General features: G+C 47.4%; 1 protein-coding gene across 1 annotated transcript in view; it reads left to right on the top strand.

Annotated features, from left to right (window-relative positions):
* ACACA (acetyl-CoA carboxylase alpha) overlaps positions 1-24,338 on the top strand; it is a 117,781-nt gene that overhangs the window by 59,533 nt on the left and 33,910 nt on the right. The window contains 9 exon segments of the mRNA XM_084299665.1: positions 404-619; positions 1,141-1,296; positions 2,845-3,048; positions 5,033-5,188; positions 5,805-5,951; positions 17,017-17,286; positions 17,626-17,723; positions 18,463-18,583; positions 19,029-19,139. Of these exon segments, the coding sequence (XP_084155791.1) occupies positions 404-619; positions 1,141-1,296; positions 2,845-3,048; positions 5,033-5,188; positions 5,805-5,951; positions 17,017-17,286; positions 17,626-17,723; positions 18,463-18,583; positions 19,029-19,139 (1,479 nt within the window).

Genomic DNA, 24,338 nt, shown 5'->3' with positions numbered 1-24,338 from the left:
TATCATCTCCTTCCCACACACAGCAAGAGGTGTCGGTAACAATGAGGAGTCTCTGGTAATGTAGGATAAAAATTCACACATTTGGAAGCCTGACTTGAAGCTTCCGTTTTGTGGATTTTATTGGCAGCGTAACAAGGGAGGTTAAGAAGCTGGTTCAATACCAAAATTACTGCCTTCTGTGAGAAAGGAGTTCTTGGGAGAATGAGCTTGAGAAATTGCTGTCTTGCCGTTTGTGTTCTACTCCCAGCATTTCAACAATTTCTTTTGAACTTTTAGCTTTTTGGTTAAATATGAAATTTTATTATTGTTATTGTCTAGGTTTCCCCATCCTCAGCATTCCACCTTGTTAACCCACCCTCCTCTTTTACATCCTTTCTTTCCTGTATGTGCTGGGGGCCTCCAGTTTGAAGAAGATAGGATCTACCGGCATCTGGAGCCAGCTCTGGCTTTCCAGCTGGAGCTGAACAGGATGCGAAACTTCGACCTCACTGCCATCCCCTGTGCCAACCATAAGATGCACCTCTACCTGGGAGCAGCGAAAGTGGAAGTAGGAACAGAGGTGACAGACTACCGGTTCTTCGTGAGGGCTATCATAAGGCATTCCGACCTGGTTACCAAGGTGAGTTTTGTCACCCCGTGCAATTTTTCTTTCCAAGACAGCCTATGAAACTCTGTAAATCTGTGCAGAAATCTGCCTGAAAACGCATTGCGTGCACAGAGCACTGCAGATGGGTGCCCTCTCTTTGCTCACACTGGCTCTACAGGAGCATGTCTTCAGAGACCTGCTATTCCTGTGCCTCAGGGAGATATTTCTTTGGCCCAAGTGGGCAGTCAGCAATCCTTGCGTTTTGAGGCAGTAGTTGTTTCCTTGTGTTCCTCCTGCCCTACTGCAGTAAGAATTTGCCCTGCCCTGGTTCGTATTTATGCTGACCTGAGCAGGTCGGCTGGGTCTGTGCATCCAGGGGGTGGGAGAGAGACTGGCTCTGTGACTGTCATTGCTCTGATTGAGGGTTGCACATCCTGCTGAAACTGATGTCGCCTATTTTCTCAGTCAGGTCCTTCTGCAGTTTTTCAAATGTTGTTTACTTGGGCTGTGATTTTTGAGTAGAAAGTAAATTATTTGTTGACAATGTCTGGCAGGAAGCCTCCTTTGAGTATCTGCAAAATGAGGGAGAGCGATTGCTTTTGGAAGCCATGGATGAGCTGGAGGTGGCATTTAATAACACCAACGTGCGCACTGACTGCAATCACATCTTCTTAAATTTTGTGCCAACTGTCATCATGGACCCATCAAAGGTATGGCCTCTTCTCCAGCCCTGAAGTGTTTGTTCTTCTTGGGCTTAACTCACCAGAATGAAATGGCTGTTTGTTGTCTTCTTATGCTAGCCTCTGGGTAGAGCTAGTAGTTTGTGTTACTACTGGAAAGAAACAGAGTAATGCCACGGGTTAACCTTGAGTCTGTTGGGATAGTTTTGCAAGCCTTTTAGGTAAAAAGAGCTTTTAAAACCTGTAGTGTTTGCAAGAACTACTTCTGTTGGTTTTTGTTGTTCTTTTTTAGATGTGATGGATTGAAATAGATACCTTAGGTGGATTTATTTTTTTTTATAATGGAATTAAAATTTAGAACGTTAGAAATGTATTTTTGTAGTTCAGCATTTAATTGTAATACATACTGGTAACAAATACATTCCAGTGTATGATAGACTGAAGTTAAGTTTAAAAATCCATTTGCTGCTGAAAACATAAAGAAAGTAGAGTCACATAATTAATGGATGTCTCTAACTAAAAATAGTCTTGATGTTGAACTGCTAAACCAACTTTTTTCAAAAGCAGAGAGAATAGTTTTTGTTTTAGCTAGTTAAGGCAAACAATTAGCTTATTTCGAGTGAGAAAACTCTTTAAAAGTGAAGAAGCAGGAAAGCTTTTCTACCAATCTATGAATGACTATTAAGTGTGAGATTGTAGAACTAGCAGTAATATTCCTATAAAAAGGAATTGTCCTTTGGACAATGTAGCTCACTTCCTCTGTTTAAATGAAGAACCAGTTTATCAAAAATAATTTTTTTGTGTTTGAAACTATACTTATTTTTTCATAGCATTTTAAATAACTGCTCTGTCAGGGCATCCAGAGCCTTCAGTTCTCAGGCATTTCAGAGGAGCCTGGGATATGCAGCCCCTGCAAGCCAGGAAGCCTGCAAATGTATACCGTGGCTTTTTCCTGAGCAGCTGTGGAAAAAGGACTTTTTTTGGAAAGAATGTTAAAAGCAGACTATAAATTGCCTTCTTTTAATATGCACTATTTGCCAACAGTAGTATATTATGAAGTTTAATAGAACACCAGAAGGCCAAGCTCCAAGTAGTAATTACTTTGTTGATTTAAAGCACAGTACCGCATGTGCCATGAAACATGATTATTGTGCGTATAAGTGCTACATAACTGTTTGTCAGGGATTTCACTTTCTGCATTTTGTAGTTCTTAGCTGTGAGCTATACTTGCAGGAAGAAAGGTCAATGAAGGGGAAGCAGCGGGCATGCTGTGCTTGGCTGGGGTATGAGGTGCCAGGAGGCAGAAAGGATGGGAATCCAGTGCTGGCCCTGTACCTCGGTGGTCCCTGGAATTTGAGTTGAGCTCCTGTCTGTCTCAGGGGTTGTTAGGGTGAGAATGGACGGGCCACTGGGGTTCAGGAGCAGCCCGGGACACGTGCTGTGGCTTGGAGCTTTGATCTCCTTTGCTCTGGTGCCCCTCCTGTGTGCTGGGTACCCTGTGGAGCAGCAGGATGGAGGAGGGACAGAAGTGGTGGATGTGCCCTGAAAATGAGGGACGTTCTCCTTGTGTGTTTTAAGATTGAAGAATCTGTGCGGAGCATGGTGATGCGCTACGGGAGTCGCCTGTGGAAACTCCGCGTCCTCCAAGCCGAGCTGAAGATCAACATTCGGTTGACACCGACCGGGAAGGCAATTCCCATTCGTCTCTTCCTGACCAACGAGTCAGGCTACTACTTGGACATCAGTCTGTACAAAGAAGTGACGGACTCCAGGACAGCACAGGTGTGCTTCCATATGGCTCCATTGTTTCGGGAACAAAGTATTTTGGGGGGGGGCATGGTGTACCTGAAAAAGCTCTTCTGTGATTTGCTGTGTTTCCAGGTAATAGAAAATTGCCATTCAACTTTGCCATAGAAAGGAGAATGTATCCTGAAGATAATCTTGCAAGAGGCATGTAGATGTGCAAAACATACTAATTTTGTAAAAGTGCATGTCCTCTAATTGTTTTGCGTATACCTTGCGGTATTTGCATATCTGTTTTCCTCTGTGGCAGAGTGCTCAAAAAAGTAATAGAAAAGTAATCACCGTTGATGCTCATTGTGCAGGTCATAATCCAAAATACTATTTATTATATGTTTCCCTGAATAAGTAGAGAAAAACTGTGAACTTTATTCTAAATTCTGAAGGTATAGGAAATGACTTGGGTAGGATGCTATAAAACCGTGGAAGGTGCCTTTATGTCATTTCTATTAAGCATAATAGGCTCTTTTGTAACTGTTGTGGCTATTCAGGTCTTTGTGCTTTTCATGGCACAGGAATATTGTGGATAACTCAAATACTTGCATATGCTAAAATGCATGGACCATAGGATATGTGAAAAATATTTAAATACAGAAATGTTTACATCTCCCTCTCTAATAATCTCCCTGCCATGCAGTACTAGCAACAGAATAAATCACTTGGGCAGTGTTCGTGTGGAAAGCAGAGTGCTGAGTCACCTTTTCTCCCCCTCTTCTCCATTTAAATTTTTCCAGCAAGCTGCCTGGCTGCACAGCCTGTCCAGTTCTGGAGATCCTAGAACAGATAGTGTCCGTATGCTTTGCTTCATTTCTGCTTTTGAGTGGAGATGAGGAAAGAAAAGGGCATTTTAATAATCTCTAGTAGCTGATCTTGACCCTCAAGTTCCATTAGTCACTTGTGAAGGTCACCTTTTCTCTTAAACTCTGCCTCTGATGAGCTCTCCGCTTTTTTAAGGGTAGAAGATTGTGCTTGTGTGTGTACAGCTTTTAGCAACTTTTCCAATATTTGATTTTTTGGGGGGGATATTAAACCACTTCTGTTTAAACATTCTACTGATAGGAATTACTTCAATTAACTGTTTGAGTAATTGAGAGGAAGGTTTGTCTTTAAAAAAAAAAAAAGACACTTTCAAGCTTTCTGAGCAACTTTGACAGATTTCCCCTTTATGACTGAGGTTTATTAGGAGCAGTTTTTATCTGTATATATTTTCCTGTTTTTTCCTGATCACCATTCTGTTAAAAACAAAACAAAACCACAAAAGAACCCCAGCAAACTAATCGTGTTGCCTCCATCAGACGTGTTTCAGTTAAGCAGCATTTGTACAGTGGTGTCCCAGTTAAGCAGTGCTCTTCGTGTTTATTTCTCAAGTCGAAATAGATTTCCTTCTGAGTCCTGGCTGAGTGGAATATATAGTGCCATGAAGCATGGCAGCTGATAATTCATGTTGCTACTCTGGGAAAATCTTTTAAACTTATAATATCAAAACTTCAAGCCAAATGACATATGCAAGTCTTGACCTAGCTTCCATGATCAGTCAGTGGAGATACGGATGCAGTGCTGTTCGACTCCATAAATAACAGAGTTCTCCTCTCTGCTCCCAGCTATCACAATCCATCGGCACAGATATGGTGTCAGGGGAAATACTGGTGAATGTGAAGTCATCTAAGTCACAGGCTTGTTTCTGTGGGGATGTGGCTCTGCTCACTTTGCTTTCTGCTGTGATTCGGTAATAAGTCAGTGATGCTCAGATCCATGCCGTTATGGTCCAGCACTGTCTCCAAAGGGTAGTAATGCATGATGAAGCACGGTGTTTCAGGGTATGTGAGCATTAACATATTATATTTGTAGAGAACAGAAACAAGCCTGATCAGTCTGGAATATCCAGATGATTTTTGTTAAAATACAGATGGGATAGGTCTAAGGAACCAGCGGGTTAAATCGTAACTGGTTGTGTTTTGTGCTGCAGATTATGTTCCAGGCCTATGGGGATAAACAGGGGCCACTTCATGGGATGCTGATCAATACCCCGTACGTGACCAAGGACCTGCTTCAGTCCAAGAGATTCCAAGCACAGTCTTTAGGGACATCCTACGTCTATGACATTCCTGAGATGTTTCGGCAGGTAAGTGCCCTTTGTTAAGGCCTCCTGGTTTGTGCTAAAGTTTTGAACCTGCAGAGTGCTTCTGTCTGTTGCCATCCTTGCTTGTCAGGGAAATGAGTGGCCTTGAATGGCTATCAGTGGTTCCCCAGGGTATGTGCAACCACGGATTGATTCTGCTTTGAAAAAAAAACAGGATTCCTTATATGCTGTTGCTGTAGATCCATTAATAAATCTAACAGCAGAAGTTGAAATGTAAACCATCTTGCATTTCTTGTTTGTTCCTTTGTTTTACTACCCTGTTATCCAGCCTTTGTAGGAGGTTGGACAGTGCAGGAGTGATAGTGCCTAGGATAGGAGTCATACATTATTAAATGAGTTAATGAGTTTCAGAATTGATTGTGTATCTGATTTGCTGGGTCCTGTCCTGAATCGCGTAATTTGAATTATGCTAATCTGTGTGAAACTGTGTTTCATAGTTTAAGTTCCAAAATAAGTGATGTCCGCTGAATACTGCCAGTCAAACTGGGTGATGGGGGATTCAGAGTGTTTTGTCCTGAATACTAATTCACAGTAGATTGAATAATAAAAATGTTTGCAGATGATACTCTCAACAAAAATTTATCTTTTCATCCTGTAGTCTTTGATTAAACTCTGGGATTCGATGAATGAACATGCATTCCTGCCAACACCACCGCTGCCATCTGACATACTAACGTACACCGAGTTGGTGTTGGATGATCAGGGCCAGCTCGTGCACATGAACAGGCTGCCAGGAGGAAATGAGGCAAGTTGCACTTTCTTTATGACTACTTTTCTTTCCATGTCCTGCAGTATATTGTGTCTTGGGCTGGGTTTGACAATTGTAATGAAAATTTACCAGGCCAGCCACAAAATCTATTCATTCGGTCTTTCATAGATGAAGTCTCACTCTTGAAAATGGGATTTTTGTTTCATTAAAAATTAATACCTTCCATACAATGGGTATTTTAAACTCTGTAGTAAATGATGATTCCATTTCAAACCTGTTCCTATGCTATTTTTTCCTTCATAATTAAAAAGTGCTCGTTCAGCTATTCCAGGTAACTGGGGTTTATATTTGAACAAAATATGTTTTACAAAACTAAATGGAAATGTTTTCATTTGCTTAAAAAATGAAAAACCAATTTTATGCTTTCCATTTGAATACTCACCTTGCAGTATTTGTGTAGCACACTAGCAAGGTGTGTGCAACATCCCCCTCTAGTGAATGATTTCCTTGGGACTAACAAGCTGCTAATGCTGTCAGAGTAATAGAGTTACTCCTTCGGCTCAAGCTGGACGAGGCTGTACTGTGGTCGTGGGCTTTTCCTGGTGTGTCTTTACATTAGCAAGGCAAAGATTGCAGCCTTAAAATGGCTAGAAAATAAAGAAAACTAGTAGAAGATATGTTTATTTTTTTTTGTGTCCAGGCTAGGTGGGATTCCATAAGTGAACATTTCTATAGTAATCTAACTTGGAACAGTTCTAAGTGATGGAATTGTATTTTTTTTTCTTTTTCTTTTTTTTCTTTTTTCATTGTTGAACAGTACCTTTAACTAGATATATAAGACTTGCAAAGTTCTATTCTTACATCAAAAACATCAAGTTTATTGATGAGAGGAAACAGGGTTTTTTATTTATATTTACTATATGTCTCTTGTCAGGGGAAGGTTTTGAAAATAATGTTTTCAGATTGAACCTAATCAGTAAATGGTGACTATGGGAACACTACTTCCTTGTCTTTTGCTGGCCTATAGAAAAAATGTTTTAACTAGTATAATTATACATGAAATGAACGATTCCCTGCATTGTTAGTGAAAGCTGAGGCTGCGGTGCTGTGGAGGCTTATGCCATCATCTTTCTCTCTTTCTGTGCTCTCATTCAGCGTTTGAGTGGATGGTGGCTAGGGAAATAGCAAAGTCCCTCAGGGATGTAGCTCTGTTCTTGCTGAAATTACAAGCACAGAGCTGCCTGGGCATGAACATGTAGTGTTTACTCTGCCAGTATGAATACAAATAGTCTTATTATAAGAGATTCTGTACCCAAAGACCACCAAAAAAAAATTAGGAGTTTTTTTAACCCCTTGATAGACTTAGTTGCGCTCAATCCGAAAACAAATGACCTGTCTGTTGTGGTATGCATGGTGTTGCTATCTCGGGCACAGGTGCAGGCCCTTTGCAGGCCCTTCTGTGGCGGGTAGGCCGAGGGGTTGAGTGACTGGAAAGTAAGACAAAAGATTGTAAAACACAATGTTTTTTGGTCTGCTGAAGATCGTTTCTCGTGGAGGTATGTGGCAAATTGCAACCTGCTGTTGAATAACTTCCCAGAAACGAGGTGAGGGGCTGGCTGGGGGTGAAGTCCCAGCCCCGGGTTCTGTCACGGGGAAGCCCAGCAAGGTCGAACCGTCCCCCAGAGCCGCTAAAAGCTGCTCGTGCTCAGCTGTCAGCCTGGCCTGTCGGCACCTAGACGAGTTACTGTAGGACCATGTGCAGCTGGAATGAGGTTTGAGGCGTTAGTATTGAATTCTGTTACCAATAGCCACTGCACACAATAGCGCTCATTCACACATGAGAGTGGTCAATCTGAGGAAGAGGTTCCAGCAGCAGGCTGAAGGACAGGTGACATTCAAGGGGTGACGAGCTGCCGAACAGATTCATTCCTCCCTGCTGCACTTCCTTTATCAGGATGAGCCGACTCTAGGCTTTTATGGTTTAATTTCGTTTGGCTGAGGAAACAAATTTTCACAAACGTGCACTCGAGTTTCTCTTCCCCATGAAGATGGCTGCAGCGGTGGAGGAAGGGACAGGATGCTAGCTGAATGCAGGGCATGAGCCTGTCCTTTGTTAGGGCTGTAAGTGGATTCATTCTGCTTTTCTGTGATCAGTCTGCACGGCAGCAGGGCAGAGAAACACGGCATCTTATCCGCCAGGGAGCGAGGATCCTCGCAGTAATCCATCTGTGTGGCAGTAGCTGGAGGTATTGCACAGGGAGAGGAGACATGCCGTGAGGAGCTGGAGAAACATTGTTGGTTCTGCACATCTTCCACGCGATGCAATGGTGAACCATTCTCAACACATGGCATGTTTCGTTGGCTCTCTAAAATGGAATGAATTTGTTAGGGAGAAGTTTTGTCCTCAGGTAAATGTATTTGACTTGGAAATGCTAAAAGCCCCTACACACTGAGTACAGGGGAGGTGATTCCCAGGGAAGGATGATCCATACCGAGGGGAAGTTGAGGTGGCCAAGCTTTGCAGTAGCTTGCTTGGTAGCCTCAGTCGAAGTTTTCACTGCCTCAGCTTGGTCATACCCTAATACAACAGCAGTACTTTGGGGTGTTGTGAGGATAATTTAGACAAACATGTCTTAAGAGTCTTTGAATGTGTACTTGCTAAATAGGTGTTACTGTGTTACACAGCGTTTGTTCCCCCACTTTTGGTTAGTAACACGTAATGGGCAGTGCCAATGGAGCCCATGGCCTGGAGCTCTCACCAGAGCAGGCCCCAGTGAGCTGCCAGGTGGGAGTCTTGTTAGGAACTTTCCAAGTAAATGTAATTTTTTTCGAGCAAAAGTTGCTGATTTTCTGAATCCAAAATCTTTTGAGAGGTACATTGTGTATTTCTTACTAAAGAGGAAATTTCTGACTGTCATAAATAGAGCTGCTGTTTAGTGCATTCGGGCTCCTATTACTGTTCTGCGTGGTTTAGATCAGAGACTCAAGCACATTCCCCCCACTCAGACTATTCCCCCGTGCAAGTGAGAGCCTTACTGCTGCGGCATCAGCTGTGCTGAGGTAGGGCTTGTCTTTTCTGTTGGGGCTGTGCTACACGGTCTGAACAATTACATTTTCTCTATGTGAAAAGGGGTCAGGGCACTCTTCCTCTTAAAGCATTCAGCTCAGCTGAGTGCCCTAATTGTTTTATCTAGCTGGCGAAATTGAGAAGCCGGCATAAAATCCCGGAGATTTGTGGTCAGCGTGTTCAGCTGGATGTCAACAACCAGAGTTGCAATCCCTGCTCTAATGCGGGGCGCAGAGCGAGAGCTCGAAGCTGGGATCTCCCATCCTCGCGGAGTTTGCAAGCAGTGCTCTGGGCTAACCTGGCTGACGCTGTTTGTCTGTGTTTTCAGGAAAATCTGTGAAATGGGAAGTACCAAGAACTTTCACAATACAAGAGGTTTTTCTCCGCTTAGCTTGTGACCACTTCATGTAACCCACCACCTCATTTGGCAGTAATTATCTCTTTGCTAGTAGTCTCAACAAAGAAGCCAAGGACTTAATGGACCATGAAAATACAACTTGCTATTTATTCCTAGACAGTGCTTGCTCCTGAGCAGAGGATCCCGTGTCTTGTCACGGCCACGCGGGGGAGCTTGCAGTGCTGCTGGCCGGGCCGGCTGCCCTCGTAGCCCAGAAGACATCGCTAATGCGGGGCCTTTTTCCAGTCCCTTGCCCACGCAGCACAGCCAGAGTTCTTGATGAAACGCATCTGCTGTGTCTTTGGACTGCAGACAGAATCCTGGATGTTGCCTGGAGCTTTCTGCTAGATGGTGTTGGTTCTGGATCCTTCACGCTAAGCTCATGAACTGTCTCCTGGTCTCTGGTTACCCTTTCTTGTGTGCCCCCTATTACTGTTCTGGCTGCTTTGGCACCTCTGCTTACATGTGAGATTGTTCCAATAAGCTCTGCCTGCTACCATAAAGCGTCAGTAAGCCAGCACGCTTGACAAGACTGAATTCGCAGCCCTAAAAAGTTGAGAACAGATTGTAAATAATTTTCAGAGCTGGTGGGTGTAGAAGAGAGCTGAAGGAGACAGTATTTTATCAGCAAAATCAAACAGCAGTCAGTAGCTCCCTTGTAATGCTCTGGAGTGCATTACTGAATAAAGACTATGGGACAGTCAGGCCGTAATTTAATGCACGACTGTGAGCACGCCAAGAACTAAGCACCAGAGGATGCTCAGCCTGTCTCCAGTCTAGGACAGACTCGGACCATTGAAATATGCAGAGAAAACAAAATTGCGTAAGATTACAAACAACTACATTTACTCTAAAATGCTTTTAAGGGGAGAGTTTTACGTTCATACCATTGCCTGGATGCTTATCTAGATTACACCACAAGACCTCTATCATTCCTGCTTAACCCAAATAAATAAATAATCTGGAAGCCTTTCTGTTCAGTGGCACAATCTTCCATGATTCTGGCTAAGATCTTTGTTGTAGGGGTGTGTGACTGGGGCTTTCTGCTCTGCTGTTGGGAGGGATGGGTTTGGAAGGATGCAGCACTGGGTCCTGTTGGCTCTGCCCTGTCTTCGATACCTCTGATGGTGCTGTGCAGCTACGTGGCTGTGCTAGAATAGGGAAAACTCGGAGAGTCTGAAATTGTGTGGATGCAGACAGGCACACAGCGCTAGATTTCAGGAGTGTGTAACTCACGTGGGATTTAAAACCCCGTCCCTTGCAGTAGTTCTGCTGCAGGCACAACCTGGAGCGTAGTGACCCCCTCCTCAAATGCCCCTTGAGGATGGCTTTGTGCAGAAGATGAAAAGAGCTGAAATCTTAGTGTAAGAAGGCAATTCCCTCAGCCTGATGGAGAACCCAGTACGTTACTTGTCAGTCCTGAGCTGGGCGTTGATGTTTTCCTGTAGCCCTCCGTGTGTTATGGTGACACTTTACGGTGATCCTTTGGCACCGGGACCGCACCATCCGCTGAGAAGACCCAACAAATCTTCAAGGACGAGGAGAAAGCGAGCGCCTGCAGCAACACCCCGCGTTACCCTTCATCGCCGGCTCACGCGGTGTCCCTGCACAGCGTGCCGTTTTCCCTGTTGGCACTAGATGTCACAGTTTTTCCTTCTCAGTAGCGTGAGGTTCAGAAATGGTCCGCAGTCGGAGCCGTGAGCTGGAGCAGCGGCAGGCACCCGGTCCTGTGAGCGGGGAAGATCTGGGATCTGGCCAAGGTGAAGCTCGGGGTGGCGGTGGGCAGAGGGCTGCTCAAACACCTCTTCGCCAGCTCCCCGCGCCGCCCGCGGCTGCCAGGTGGAGCTAATGAATTTTACACAAGCAGAGCTTAATAGTTGAACCGCATGTTCTGCTTTGTCACCCCGTGCTCCCGCATTTTACGCCAGGCACAGGGTGTTAAAGCATCAGCCGGGCTGCCTCCAGCAGGTGGATCAGGTAGGAAAGGCGGGGAGTGCGTGGTGGCAAAGCCAGTGGATCCCCAGGAAGGGGGATGGAAACCAAGCATGCAGCTGCTTCCCCTACTCCCAGCCCACCACTGCTTTCCCCAGAAATTCCCATCAAAATAGTTGTTTCTCTTTGTATTTCCCAGCCCTTTTCTCGATGAGTTTTGGGAGCGGTCCTGACCCGAAGGCTCCGGTGGCGGTGGGAATGGGTTTAAACAGCAGGGACAGCTCTCCGTGGTGTCTCCTCCTCTCCAACACTCATGGTGTGATTTCAGACAGTGAATCCTCCTGGGGCAGAACCGTTTTAGCCCCTTTCAATGAGACGCTCAGGTGTCACAGGGAGACGTGGGGGTAGGGAGCAGGAGCACGTTTTTGTTATTTTTGGTAAAGGAGGGAGTGTCTGGTGACAAGCAGAATATAACACAAATTAACAGAGGGTCCCCCAGCATCACTGAGAGCTGTTTTTTCCCCACTTCTGTGCCGAGATCGTTTGATACAACCTTAAGAGTAGGAGGTGTGGGGGGAGGATGGGACTGGTGGGGGGTTATTTTGAGTCCTGTTAGGATGGATGCGTGTCGTATCGGTCCGTGGAGCCTCTGGTAGTGAGCAGGAGCTGTGGAGCTAGGCACGGGTACTCTGTGCTGCCTCGAGTTGTTGAGGGGTCGATATTCCTGCAGGTTGGTACCCTCAGCGTGCTGCTTCTCACACTGCTGTAGACACAGAAAAAGGACTGAGTTTTTGAAAAGCTCTGTGCATGTCGGAGCAATACTACAAGGCTGAGCTTTGAAAAGGCTTTTCTTAACAACTGGAGGTTGTGAGCCTCTGATACGCATCTCTGAGCTAGAATTTATAACTATTTAAACGATACATTTCTAGAAGTTTATAAGAACGTAACCCAATTTTCTCGAAGTGTTTTGAAATCCTCAAATACCTGCAGTACCAGAGCACAGCTTTTGTATTTGGATGTAAATGTTTGAAGACCTGTGTGCAGAAAGCTCCTCATAAGGGTTTGCCATTGGTCTCTGTAACCCACAACTTCATGAGATGCAAACTATTCCAGCTCGAGTTGTCCAGCTTTACACCCTGCCTCAGGAGAAGTTATTTATTGCTTCATTTTGAGAATTTCATCAGAACTGCTTCTGTTTTGGTGCAGAAGCTGGCAGTGCTGCTCCCAATTAATTCTGAGGGCTTGGACGGGAACGTGAATTTGATGGGGAATTTGGTCGGGGTTCAACGAGATGCCCTTGGCTATCCCCAAGAGACGTGGTTCCAGCTTCAGACCTTGCAGCACACAAATGCATGCGGCAAAAACGAATTCTGCAGTCTTCGGTGGCTTTTTTGAGCTTTCCTTGTGGTGCTGTGCATGCCCGTCCTTTGTCACCGATCCTCAGCCAGCCCTTTGCTGTCACACCATCCTCAGCCTCCCAGGCAGGAGGAATTCCCATCTCGTTCCTTTCCAGCAGCCTTTCAGAGCCGGTACCTCACAGCTCCCTTTACCGAGCGGGTCCCCTCTCTAGCAAGGCACCAAGTCTGAAGGCCTCCAGCAGCCCGTCGTGCCCTCCTTGTTGAAAACAAAATTTTGCAGCTTTTGGGCACGTGTAAGTGCGGAGAGGCTTTCTTCCAGGCCTGAAATTCTGAAAAAGGCAACGTGTTGCTGTGCCCTGCCAGAGTCACGGTGTGGGTGCACGGCAGCAGAAGTGGGGTTTTGGGCATCTTCAGCTACAGAACTCCCAGTGCTCACAGGCCAGGCCCTGCAGATGTTGTGTCTCTTCTCTTGTTGTAATTTAGCACATCACACATACTGGCACACGGCTGTACTTCCACTGTATGTGTATTTCTAACAGGTAGAGCATAGGGCACAGCCGTGGCAGAACAGCAAGACCGCGTTTTGTGCTCTTTAGGTTCAGATGTCCAACTCCGAGGCTCTTCGAGACCCACGTCCAGCTCTCCAGATCCAGAGGTGAACAAATAAAACCAAGCATGGCATGAAGTACCTCGGCTCAAACATTTTCCTAGCTGTGAGAGAGGAAAAAAACCAACACACCTGGCACGGCTCGAGCGCAGATGCTGACACAGCCCGAGCTGTTCTGCTTTCCAGCGGGTTTTTTGTCCCCAGGAGGTCCAGGTCCTGCAGGGAGGAGGCTGGGGGGCTCCTGCTGCCTGCAGAGCAGCCCCATGGCCCCGGCCTCCCTTTGCTCAGCACCAATCCTGCTCTGCACAGGGAGCCTGCGGCCGGTCTCTTCCCCATTCCCCTCGCTGCCTGCTGTCACCAGCCCCGGCAGCCACTGGCAGTCAATTTGTAACTGCATCAGCGTGTGTATTACCGGTCACATCGATAGCGCAATTAATGTTGAAGTCAATTTTGGTGTTAATTTTAGGCCATGATTAGTGTTGACACTGTGTGTCAAACTAACGGCGTTTATGAGCGCCATGAAAACGAACCTTCGTTAATATCATGTTTTTACTGTCCCTTAATGGCTGCATTAAGGCAAAGAGCTGGTGGGAGAAGGTGTGTGTAAAATTATATATATAAAACTTGGGCGTAATGTATGTGTGTCAGGCCGTCCTGCCTTGCCGGTGCTATTCAGGGAGCAAATGACATCTGAGCACTGAATCCTAATCACAGTTCGGGACATCAGAAATAATGATCACTTCTGATCGGGGGCTGTGAATAATTCATCCGCTTTGATTTCCACGTTCTGTCCAGTGATACTTTTCAAACCAAATGTGTTCCTACAGGAGAATAATGGGCCCACTTCTTATGGAAATACCGTGGCACAAATCATTTTGCCAACATAAAAACAGTTAAATAAGACGGGTCCTGCTTTTATTTTCTCCTCCCTCTCTTCTTCATTCCCGGGCGTGCTGGGAATCGAGCTGTGGCAGGAGGAGCACTTCCAAACTGTGCTGGCTCTTGAAAGCGCCCGGTTCGAAGCCCCTGCCGCTTACCCTCACCCTGTATTGTTCCGACCACGCTCTTAGGTGATTAGCTCAGCCTGTCTAATTAACTCGGGAACTCTCCAGTTTTTGGCGTGCTGCCGTTAACTTAAGAATCTCGTATTATTATTTTTTTTCCTGCAATAGGAAGCTGTCCTTCGCTTCCCATAAATTTAAACAGAATCTGAACTGTTCGTACCAAAACCCCCCGAGTTGTGCCCTGTGGTTTTAGTGACCGGGTAAATGGCACAAAGCAAGCTCTGGACAAAAAGACACGCGGGTTAATCGAGTTTAATCGAGTGATGGGCTTTGAGTTTTACTTTTCTGAAGCAGGCTGAGGTTGTTCCATATTTATCAGTCATAAACTATTTTCAGGAGTTTGCGGTTGCTGTGCCCTGGATGGGTAGTTTTTCTTAGTCTGCTAATGAGAATTAACAAAAAGGATTTTATTTATGAGGGGACGCATAATCTCAGTCTAGGGAGCTATTGCAAAGCCTCCGCTATGATTTTTCCAAATAGGAAATGCTTTTAATTTGACTGTTTTCTGTACTAATGTCAAAAATCACCAGGCTGGTGAAAGTGAAGAAAATCTCTTCCATCAGGACGGGCAGAGGCAGCGGTGGGGCGGGCCCTGGACACTCACTGAGCTTGGTCACGAGTCCCCTAGGAGCTGGGGCCGGCGTTAATTCAGCTGCCTCGTGTGAGCGGAGGACGCTGGCATTTCCCCCGCGCTACGCTGCGGTCATTGTGCAGGTTCCTGGCAATGTCTTTGTGCCTTCCTCTCTTCGCTGCACTAAGTATTTAGCGACGACAAAGCCCGAGCAGTTCTCTTGTTGCTCGTGGTTTGTGTTCGGCCCCTGGTGCTTGAAGCTTCCCGGCGTGCTCCTGGCTGGTGGCCTCGGCGTGGCCGTACGGAGGTGGCTGCATGGACAAAAACCTGGAAATCAGCGCTCTGCGCGAGGTCACGGTGCAGTTTTCAAGAGGATATTGCCCCCGTGGGTTCCCGTCAATAACTAAAACTGTTTTCTGAGGAGCCATCAGAAAGATTTCATTAGTGCCCACTTTGGGGTTTTAGTTATGGTACGATGGCAGATTAAAAATCAACCTGCAAAGCGGCGATGAGACGAGCTGCGGTAGGCGGCAGGGGCTAGGTGGGCACCCTCTGTCTCTCCGAGGCTAATCCTGAAACCTTTGACTTGGGAGCTGCAGACTTCCCTAACCTGCTGTGTCTAATTGCGGGCTTGCCCCTAGTTGAGAGTCAGGTCAGAGACACGGCGTGCAGCCCCCAGCATCTCTTTTCCCGCAGCAGTTAGGTCGGAAGGACAAAGCTTCTGTTTCTTCTCCCTTTTTCACCTCTGGTCTTTCTTTTTCTGCTATGAAAGCCCAATAATAGAGGAGCAGAAGTCCAAGAAACCCCCCTGGCTATGTAAGGTTATTTGGGATGAATTGGGCTGCTCTCCCAGACTGTGGCCCAGTTGTCTGCATGCCCTTGGTCTCTGTACTGAGTAACTTCTGGTCTGTGTGCCTGACCACAGCCGCATCCAGTTGTTTTACAACATTAAAACTTTTCCCTTTAATTTTGCAATGATCCTGGAATTTCAGCAAGGCATCCTCTGACCTGTGGGGATTTACGCTCTGCGTATCTCTCTCTTCCAAGCACTGCAGTTGGGTGCGAGGATGTAAGGGTAAATCTGCAAATATTCAGAAGCAAACAAACAAATTAATCCCATGTGACATCTCAGAATAGCAGGGGATGGAACTGAGACCAAGGAGAAGGGAGGCACGGTCTTGCTGCTCACCGGCAATCTCAGCTCTCAAACGGGGAGGAGGAAGGGAGGGATCTGTCGGTAGCCGGCTGTGGTATTTTTGGATTGCTGCCTGCTTCACTTCCAATGACCCTCTGATTAATTCCCCCGTCTTTTTATTTTTTTTAATGAGCCTATTATGGCATATCTTATTGCGGATGCTGATTGGATCTCGACTGTGTATCGTGCCATTTTGATTTGGATTAAATGGCACATATCTGTCTGCTGCTTCTCCCCGCTCCCCCTCCCGATTTAGTTCATCATGTGCAGAATTCAGAGGCCCCGCAATGAGAGCTTCAGCCCTCCTGATTGCAGAGGCTGTGCAATCGGCTTGAGGAATGTGTACTCAGAGCTTATGATCCTTGGGCGAGCGGGGACTGGGTGATGCATGTGGCTTTCAGGGGACGCTGCGATTTCCATCCCTTAATGGCTTCCAGGGTGGCCGGCTCCCCAGCGCGGCGACACGCGGCCGCTCGGAGATGGGGACACAGGGTACAGATGCTGCTCGTCGCCATAAGATGGGCCAGAAGAGATGATCCGGTGGTTTTAAAGAGAAAAAAAAAAAAAAGAAAAATGCAGCTAAAAGCATTGCTTACCAAGGCAGGTTTGGGAAGAAACTGCTGCAGAATCTGGGAGGGAAAAGGGAAAGAGGCAAAGGAACGAAAGAAAGACAAATAAATAAAGGAGGGTAGCTATGAAATAAAAGGGTTATTAACGGTGCCCCTGAGAGGCTCGAGCCCTGCCAGCTGTGCTCTGCGTGGGCAACGCGTTGGAGCCGCTGGTAGCACAGCTCCCCAGGACAATTCAGAAACACAGCATCCATGAGGGACATGGGCCTCGTGTCAGTCCCTGCTTCCCCATCCTGAACGTACGTAATGACTTCTTGTTGTCCTCTGCTCCTTGATTGCAGATTGGGATGGTAGCTTGGAAAATGACCCTCAAGACCCCCGAGTATCCAGAAGGCCGCGATATCATTGTCATTGGCAATGACATTACCTACCGGATCGGTTCTTTTGGGCCCCAAGAAGACATGCTGTTCCTGAGGGCTTCGGAGCTTGCCCGAAGCCATGGCATACCCCGTATCTACGTGGCTGCCAACAGCGGAGCCAGGATCGGCTTGGCCGAGGAGATTCGGCACATGTTCCACGTGGCGTGGGAAGACCCAGATGACCCATACAAAGTAAGGAGGCACGGGAGTAAGAGGATCAGCCCAGAACATAACCTTTCTTATACACAGCCTCTTCTAACAGAAGTGAGCTGCGTGCTTGCCGGGCTGTTAGCTCCAAAGTTGGTATGGGGTCTCTCAGGCAGCAGGGCTGGCATCCAGAATGAATTAGTGCTAAGTGTTGAAAGCAGCCCTGGCTTTCACTGTCCTCAGCTGGAGCTCTGAGGTTGAGACAGGATGTCTGTATCACTCTCAGTATCTGTTCGCTTGAAACTCTCTTTCTGGATGGGTTACTGGGGATTGGGAAGGGCCTACCATTGGGAATGATATGAACAAGCTGTTTTTTCCCTACAGGGATACAAATACTTGTACCTGACGCCTCAGGACTACAAAAAAGTCAGTGCTCTGAACTCAGTTCACTGTGAACACGTGGAGGACAACGGAGAGTCCAGGTAGGCACAGACACGTCAGAATGAAAAGCTTTCTGCTCATCCTCGGGTGCATGAGCAGGCGATGCGTGTCCTGTCCTTGTCTTCAGCTGGAAAGCTGTGGCTCTGTGTTATCAGGACATGGAGCAGCAGAGTACAAAGTCGTGTCGTGCGCTGCCCTGCTGGAGGTAGCGCTGTGCTGGCACTGTGCTGGGGTCCAGGCTGTCCCCAAGGATCCTGCAGTGCTAAAAGCTCTAACAGCAGGATGATGATTCCTGCCCAGGAATGAATTTTGAAAACTACTTTTCTGGTAGACCTCAGAGTAAGGACAGAAGGATCCGTGAGTGAGGCCAAGGCCTCCATGCGTTCTGGAGGGGAAGAAAAAAAGTAAAGAAAAGAGACGCGTTGTAATCTCTTGTCCTATTTTTTTGTTCCTTTCGGCTACATTCTCTTCCTTCCCTGCCCTTTTTTCTATAATCAGACTGCTCCTCACGTCCTGTGGGAATGACAGAGTGCTTTTCGTGGGATTCCTCTCCCCTGGCATTTGTTCTTCGCAGCGCTGCTCTGACTGCGCATACATCGGGCTGTTCGTGGTGCTCAGCGAGGCTGCAGAATGAGCTCGTGTACTGGTCCTGGATGGGTTTTATGCACATTATTCTTCTAAGCCTTAATGATATTTAGTCACTTTTCATTTTCGTTGTAGCAAACCGGTTCAGCAAATCACTGGACCTTGTGACTCAAAGGCTGTATGTGTCTCCCTCAGGTATAAGATAACAGATATTATCGGGAAGGAAGACGGACTTGGAATAGAGAACCTCAGAGGATCTGGCATGATTGCTGGAGAATCATCTTTAGCCTATGACAGTATTATCACCATCAACTTGGTAATCCCCCACTGCTTTCTGTTCTTCAAACTGTATCATCTATTTCAGCTAAAAATCCCGTAGTGCTATCCAGAGATACATCTGGGATCAGACTTTTGGTTGATGTAAATTGGCTCCTGTAGGCTTTGAGCAACACTATTTGCACCATTGCGAGGCTGGATCCATCTCAAACTAAATGTAGAGCACTTTTAGAAACAGCCATTTGGCGTCATGTCTGCTCAGTCTCTAAGTTACTGCTTTTCCTTGTTTTTAAATAAAATACACACGTGTTCAGCTAATGTGTTTTTACAAAACAACAGGTTTGGAGTTTTGCAATGTAGATTTTATAACCTTGTAATACAAACACAACTAGTTTTATCTAGACATCTGAATCAATAGGTTTTGGCTGTGTGGTAGGACAGAAATCAATGTGATTTTTTTTCTTTCTTTTTTTTTTTTTTTTAAGGTTACATGTCGGGCCATTGGAATTGGAGCTTACCTTGTTCGGCTCGGGCAGAGGACTATCCAGGTTGAGAACTCTCATATAATCCTGACCGGCTGCGGAGCCCTGAACAAGGTAAGTTTTTTACATTTCAGTCTTCAGAGCCATCTGAAGTGAGTGGCTGTTTCTCTGAGTTCTGCCTGAGATTTAAGGAGCTGCCAGCACTGTTGTTCTGGCGGGTTCCTTTTGCTGTTAGCTTCTGGAAGAGCTGTGAAGGGGAATCCCAGATCAAAACGAGAGATGACACAGGGCAGATCTGGGAAACTTTAATGACTTTTTCCTTTATTTTTATTTTTTTTTCTGGTGAGAAAGCAGTCCTCTCATGCGCCAGTTTCTCTTGACAAGAGCCACTATTCCAGGCATCCTGGTAGGAGATTGGCAGGGGATGTAGGCAGGACTGCAGAATAAGGGCTTGAGCATGAACCAGGTGAAGGAGAAGGAGAAAAAGCTTTTAACATGGGCTGTGTGCAGTGACTGAATGACACAAGTAGAGAAGCCCACCGACCGGGCAGCATCTTCTCCCACCCACTGTGTACTGTGATAGGGGAAACAGGGTTGTTGCCAGTGTCTGGAAGAACGTGTTTTGAAATACGTGGGCCAGAATCACCCTGAACTTTGCGTTAACACTGAGGAAGCACCGGAGCCTGGGGAAGAGTGTGTGAACGGTGATTTTCAAGGGGTCAAACCTGCTGGAAATCTCAGCTGTGCAGGGCAGTGGGGAATAACTCAGGCTGGAAGCAAACTCACAGCTTTCCCTGCTAAAGTGGCTCTTTTTTTTTTTTTTTTTCTTTCTTCTTTTTTTTTTTTTTCCCCCACCAGAGGCGATTTTTCTCCCTTGCTGCCCCAAGCCTATTAATATCACAGCCCCCGGCTCCTTGTCTGTCGCAGACACGGCTCGCAGCCGACTCCGCTCTCGTCCCTCTCAGCGAGGGCTTTGTTTACGGGAGAGTTGGGATTGTGCGGGCGCGAGTGCCCTTCCCCATTGTGCAGCTTTGTTCTCAGGCACTCTCCAGCACCTGGGGTGGTTGTGCTTCATCGCAAGCTGCGTTTCAAGGAGTGCCTGCCCGACAATGGGAGATAAAAGGAAAATAGTCTCTCGTTGAATTATTCCCCTGAATAAAGGGGGCTCTGCAGAGAATGAAGCATTGATCCTATCAACTCCAGGATGCAGTACCCTCAGTTAGATCTCTTACACACATCACACACACCTGCATCAATGGAAGGAAAAGAGGCATTTGAAGATCCATCCTTTAAAAAGAGATTGAGTCAGTTTAGTGCTTGCTGAAGTGGAGTATGTTGCCTGATTCCAGCTGTCATTTGTTGGGGATCGGGGTCCTGCAGAGTTTCCCAGATGGCACAGGCAGTCTGTTCAGTCCTCCGCTCCCGCTCCCTTTCGAGGTTTAACTGCACTCTCTGCCCATGGAGAGAATGTTGGTTTCTCTAGGACTAGTGTAATCTCACTAAATTTTTGGCACTTAAAAATTAAGGATTTAGGCTAAATTAAGCACCTGACATCTGTCAGAAAGCAGAGGCAGAAGGAGAAGCTTTCTGGGGCTGACTTAGCCCATCCTATGCCGAGGACTCCAGCGGGCTGAATCGCTCCGTGTGCCCTTTTCTCTCCCTCCCTGCTCTGCTGGAAAGGCATGGACTGTTGTGTGGGCACTGAACCCCTTCCTGCCGAGAGGTCAGGCAAAGGAGGAACCTACTGCACCTTATCCAGCTCTCCCAGTGAGAGGACTAAAGCCCAGAGCCACCAGCAAGTTGACCTGTCCGTGAACAGCAGGAGACTGGGAGCCCCCCTCAGGGCTGGGTGCTGTGGGGTGTCTTGGTGCACATGATCTCTGTTTTTAAATCCCTGCAGTTCTGGTGAGAGTTTCCTGAATGGATCCAGCTGTAACTGTGTCCCAGAGGTACGACAGAGCGAGGTGACCTGGTGCTAGCCTGAAATGCCCAAGCTCGTCCCAGCTGAGATCTTATGCAGGGTGTGAAGCACACGGTGCATGCTAACAGCTTGCATCAGCCTGCGATGGAGGCACAATCCGCTTTGGATTGCACTCCCTCTCCCTGTCCTTATATCTAACCCGTTACACGCTTTTCCTGTGGATATAGGAGGACATTGGTTTGAATTTTCTGTTGGCTGGAAGTCAGGTCTCTCTCAGGCAGGGGCCAATTAAGCCGTCCTCCCTTGGAGGGATGCAGAGGTCCTTCGGGCACGAGGCGTGATGCGTCTTGTTCTGTTCTGCCAGTGCATGAATAAGGCTCCAGAAGGGTCTCGTGCTGGAAAGCTGTTGTGGTTTTTCTCTGTGCAGCAGCTGAGCCTCGCTTCTTGCTCCCTTGGATGAGGTGCTGGGAAGGGCCCTGCACAGGAAGGCAGCGCTCCTGGGTGGCAGTGGGAGAGGTCACCCACCCGAGGGGCAGGGTTTCAAGGAAATTGACGTTAATTACTGCCTTCAAAGGTGTTGTATAAAACTCATCCGTGGCCTCGTGCCTGCACACGTACCTTCAAAATGTCTTCTCTCTGTAAGAAGAGAGCGTGCCATGCCAAAATGTTTCTGCAGCAGTGGAGACAATTAGGCTTGCAGAAAGCAGTGAGGTGTTGTTTTATTTTTTCCGGAAAGTTGTTTGATTTTTTTATTTTCCTGTGCAATATTGGGTTCTTTCCAGTTCACAAGGGGAGCAGAGGAGGACTGAGAGAAACATTCCATGCCGGCAGATCCCTTGCCGGTCTCCTTCATTATGTAAAAACCAGCCTGAGGGTTTGGGTGCAGAGGGAAAGGTCCAGCTGCCAGCCCCAGCCTGCAGCCTGTAACTCAGCGATGAGCTCAAGGTCACGATGGTTTCCAGCCGGAGCTGGTGCCTGGCTCTGCAGCCCGGTGCTGGCGTGCGGGCTGCGTGCCGTGCCCGTGTCACCGCTGCGTCAGGAGAGAGGCACAGCCCGCTGAGCTGCCTGCTGCCAGGTGGGTTTAGGGATTCGCAGCCCCTCTGCCTGTCTGGGTGACGGGGGAACTCCGGGAGGTTCCCGGTGCTCTCGATTAAGCCGTCTTTGTTTGCAGTCCGGACCTAGGAGCAAGGGAGGGAGCGGAGGGAAAGGTGTGATGCCCCGCGGCGGGGCCGGCGCTCGGCGTGCGGGGCACTGGGGCTGCATTTCATCCGTACCCCTTTTGTCTTCCCCGTTGCATTTCAGCAGGGGGTGGAGAGGTGGAAATGACATTTCATTCCTCTCCTGCGAGCGTGTGCGCGCGCCTGTGCTGAGCCCGCTGACCCCCCTGAAAATTGAAATAATGATAATGCGCGTCTCCTGACTGCATCAAAGTATCAGCACATCAAAAGCCAGGAGGCATGAAATGCAAATGATAAAGTGAAAGCAGATGGATTGTGCATGATCGCCTGATGCCCAATGAATTTTAAAAGGTGCTGGTTCACATGGGGAGAGGGGCTGAAATAAACACGTTATCCCTGCAATTTTTTTTTGTTCTTGCCGCTCACTCCTGACAATATTTTTTCACACTTCAGCGAGCAGCCACTCCATCTCCCTCCCTCCCTCTCCCTCTCTTTCTCTCCCTCTCTCTCTCTCGCTGTCTACCTCACACACGTCTCGGGTCATGTCGCCGCAGCTCCGGTGGAAATAATAAGATATAAACCACGAGGTTGTTATTTGCATAGAAATAGCATGGAGCCCCAGGCAGCATGGGAGAAGGACACAGAGATCATTTGTCTAAAATTTTAATGAAAACTTTTGCTGAGGCAGAGATTTTTTTATTTTTTTTTTTTTTAACTTTCACTGCCTCCCCCTTTTTCCACCCCCGTACCTGCCTCCACCTCCCTCGACTCCCGTTCCTCGTCACCAGCTCAGCGCGGTTTCCTGTGAGGTGGGTGACGTGGTGCTGCCGTGCCCTACCCACCAGCTCATTTCCAGATTTCCAGCAGTTTCCTTCCTAGCAGAAGCAGGCTGCAGAGCCCAGCGCTCCCCATTTATGCTCTGCTCCCACGGTTCAAGCTTCCAGGCCTGCCTTTCCTTTCCGCCCTCACTGGGATGTTCCCAAGGCTGTTGCTGACCTGCTTTTGATTGCTTTGCTCCTCCTCGTCTGTCGTGTTTGAAAGAAGTCCCATCTTTAAGGCTATTTCCTTAATGCAAACAAAGAGTGGCTGTCGGTCACACCCATGCCCATCCCATGAAGTGTTTCATGCCCAAAATGTGTCCCCATGGCACCTGGGGGCTGTCAAGGGACGAGATCTACCTCTGGTTCAAGCCAAGATCTGTCACACTCTGCCTGCTGTCCCCAAAGATCTTCTGTACCTTTCTCAAGTTCTTCCCTTGCCGTGGTGTGCTCCGTACTCTGACCGTGCGGGTGAGTGAGAGCAGCAAAAGGACTTCTTTCCTAAAAAAACAAAGTTCTTCCTTTTATCGTAGTACATTTCCCCGTGAAGGAGGAGGCTGTGGATCATGGGAAGAGCGGTCAGAGATGTCAAGAGCGAGGAGCCCACGTAGCAGAGGGGTGGGAGATGCACGGGTAAAGTGGTTGAGGCTACAGACACCGACTGGCAAGGAGCCATCGCAGCCTCTTGGGCTGCTTGAGCCCTCCTGAGATGTTGGATCAGTTCATAGAGAAGAATTGATGAACTGGAAGTAAACTGTGATGCTATAGGAGACATCCGAGGGAGCTGCCGAGCACCTCAGTTCCCTGGTGTTTGCAATGAGTTCGGGAAGGTGCCGGCCAGCAGCGGTGTGGTGTCTCCATCCTCAGGGCTGTGGGAAGTTTGTCCTCAAAATGCTCTTAATTTAAACCATATTTCTGCTTGTATGACCAGTTGTAGACCTGACAGAGCTCAGGAGCCAATTGACCAGCTGAATGGTGCAGTTTCTGGCGATGCAAAGTGCAGGGTTTTGGAGGAGGAGGCATTGCTGGGGAACAGCTTTAGAAGGGACGTGTCGGTGAGGGGAACCGATCAGTGGAGCTGCGAGGTTTGGTTTGACAATCAGCATTGAAAACCCAGCACCCCAACAACCACTTTGAGAATCTCCTTGTCTAATCCTGCTGGCTTGGGTCTGAGGCTGGTGGTGTGAGGAGCAGGAAGCTCCCACAGCCCACTTGTCTTGGGCAAGCGATCAGTCCTCAGCATCGCAGGCAGCAATATTTACCCTTCGGTTTCACAATCTGGAAAAATAAATAAAAACCCGGTGAGATTGGTGCTGTTCGGGGGTTTTACTGTAAAATACAGAACGTGAAAGGCTCTGGTTTTGAGATTCGAGGCAGGGACAGCTCAGTATCTGCT

The sequence above is a fragment of the Netta rufina genome (assembly GCF_964035555.1).
Source record: "Netta rufina genome assembly, chromosome: 21".
NCBI lineage: Eukaryota > Metazoa > Chordata > Aves > Anseriformes > Anatidae > Netta > Netta rufina.
Note: the sequence above shows the minus strand (reverse complement) of the source record. Positions and strands in the feature narration are given on the sequence as shown.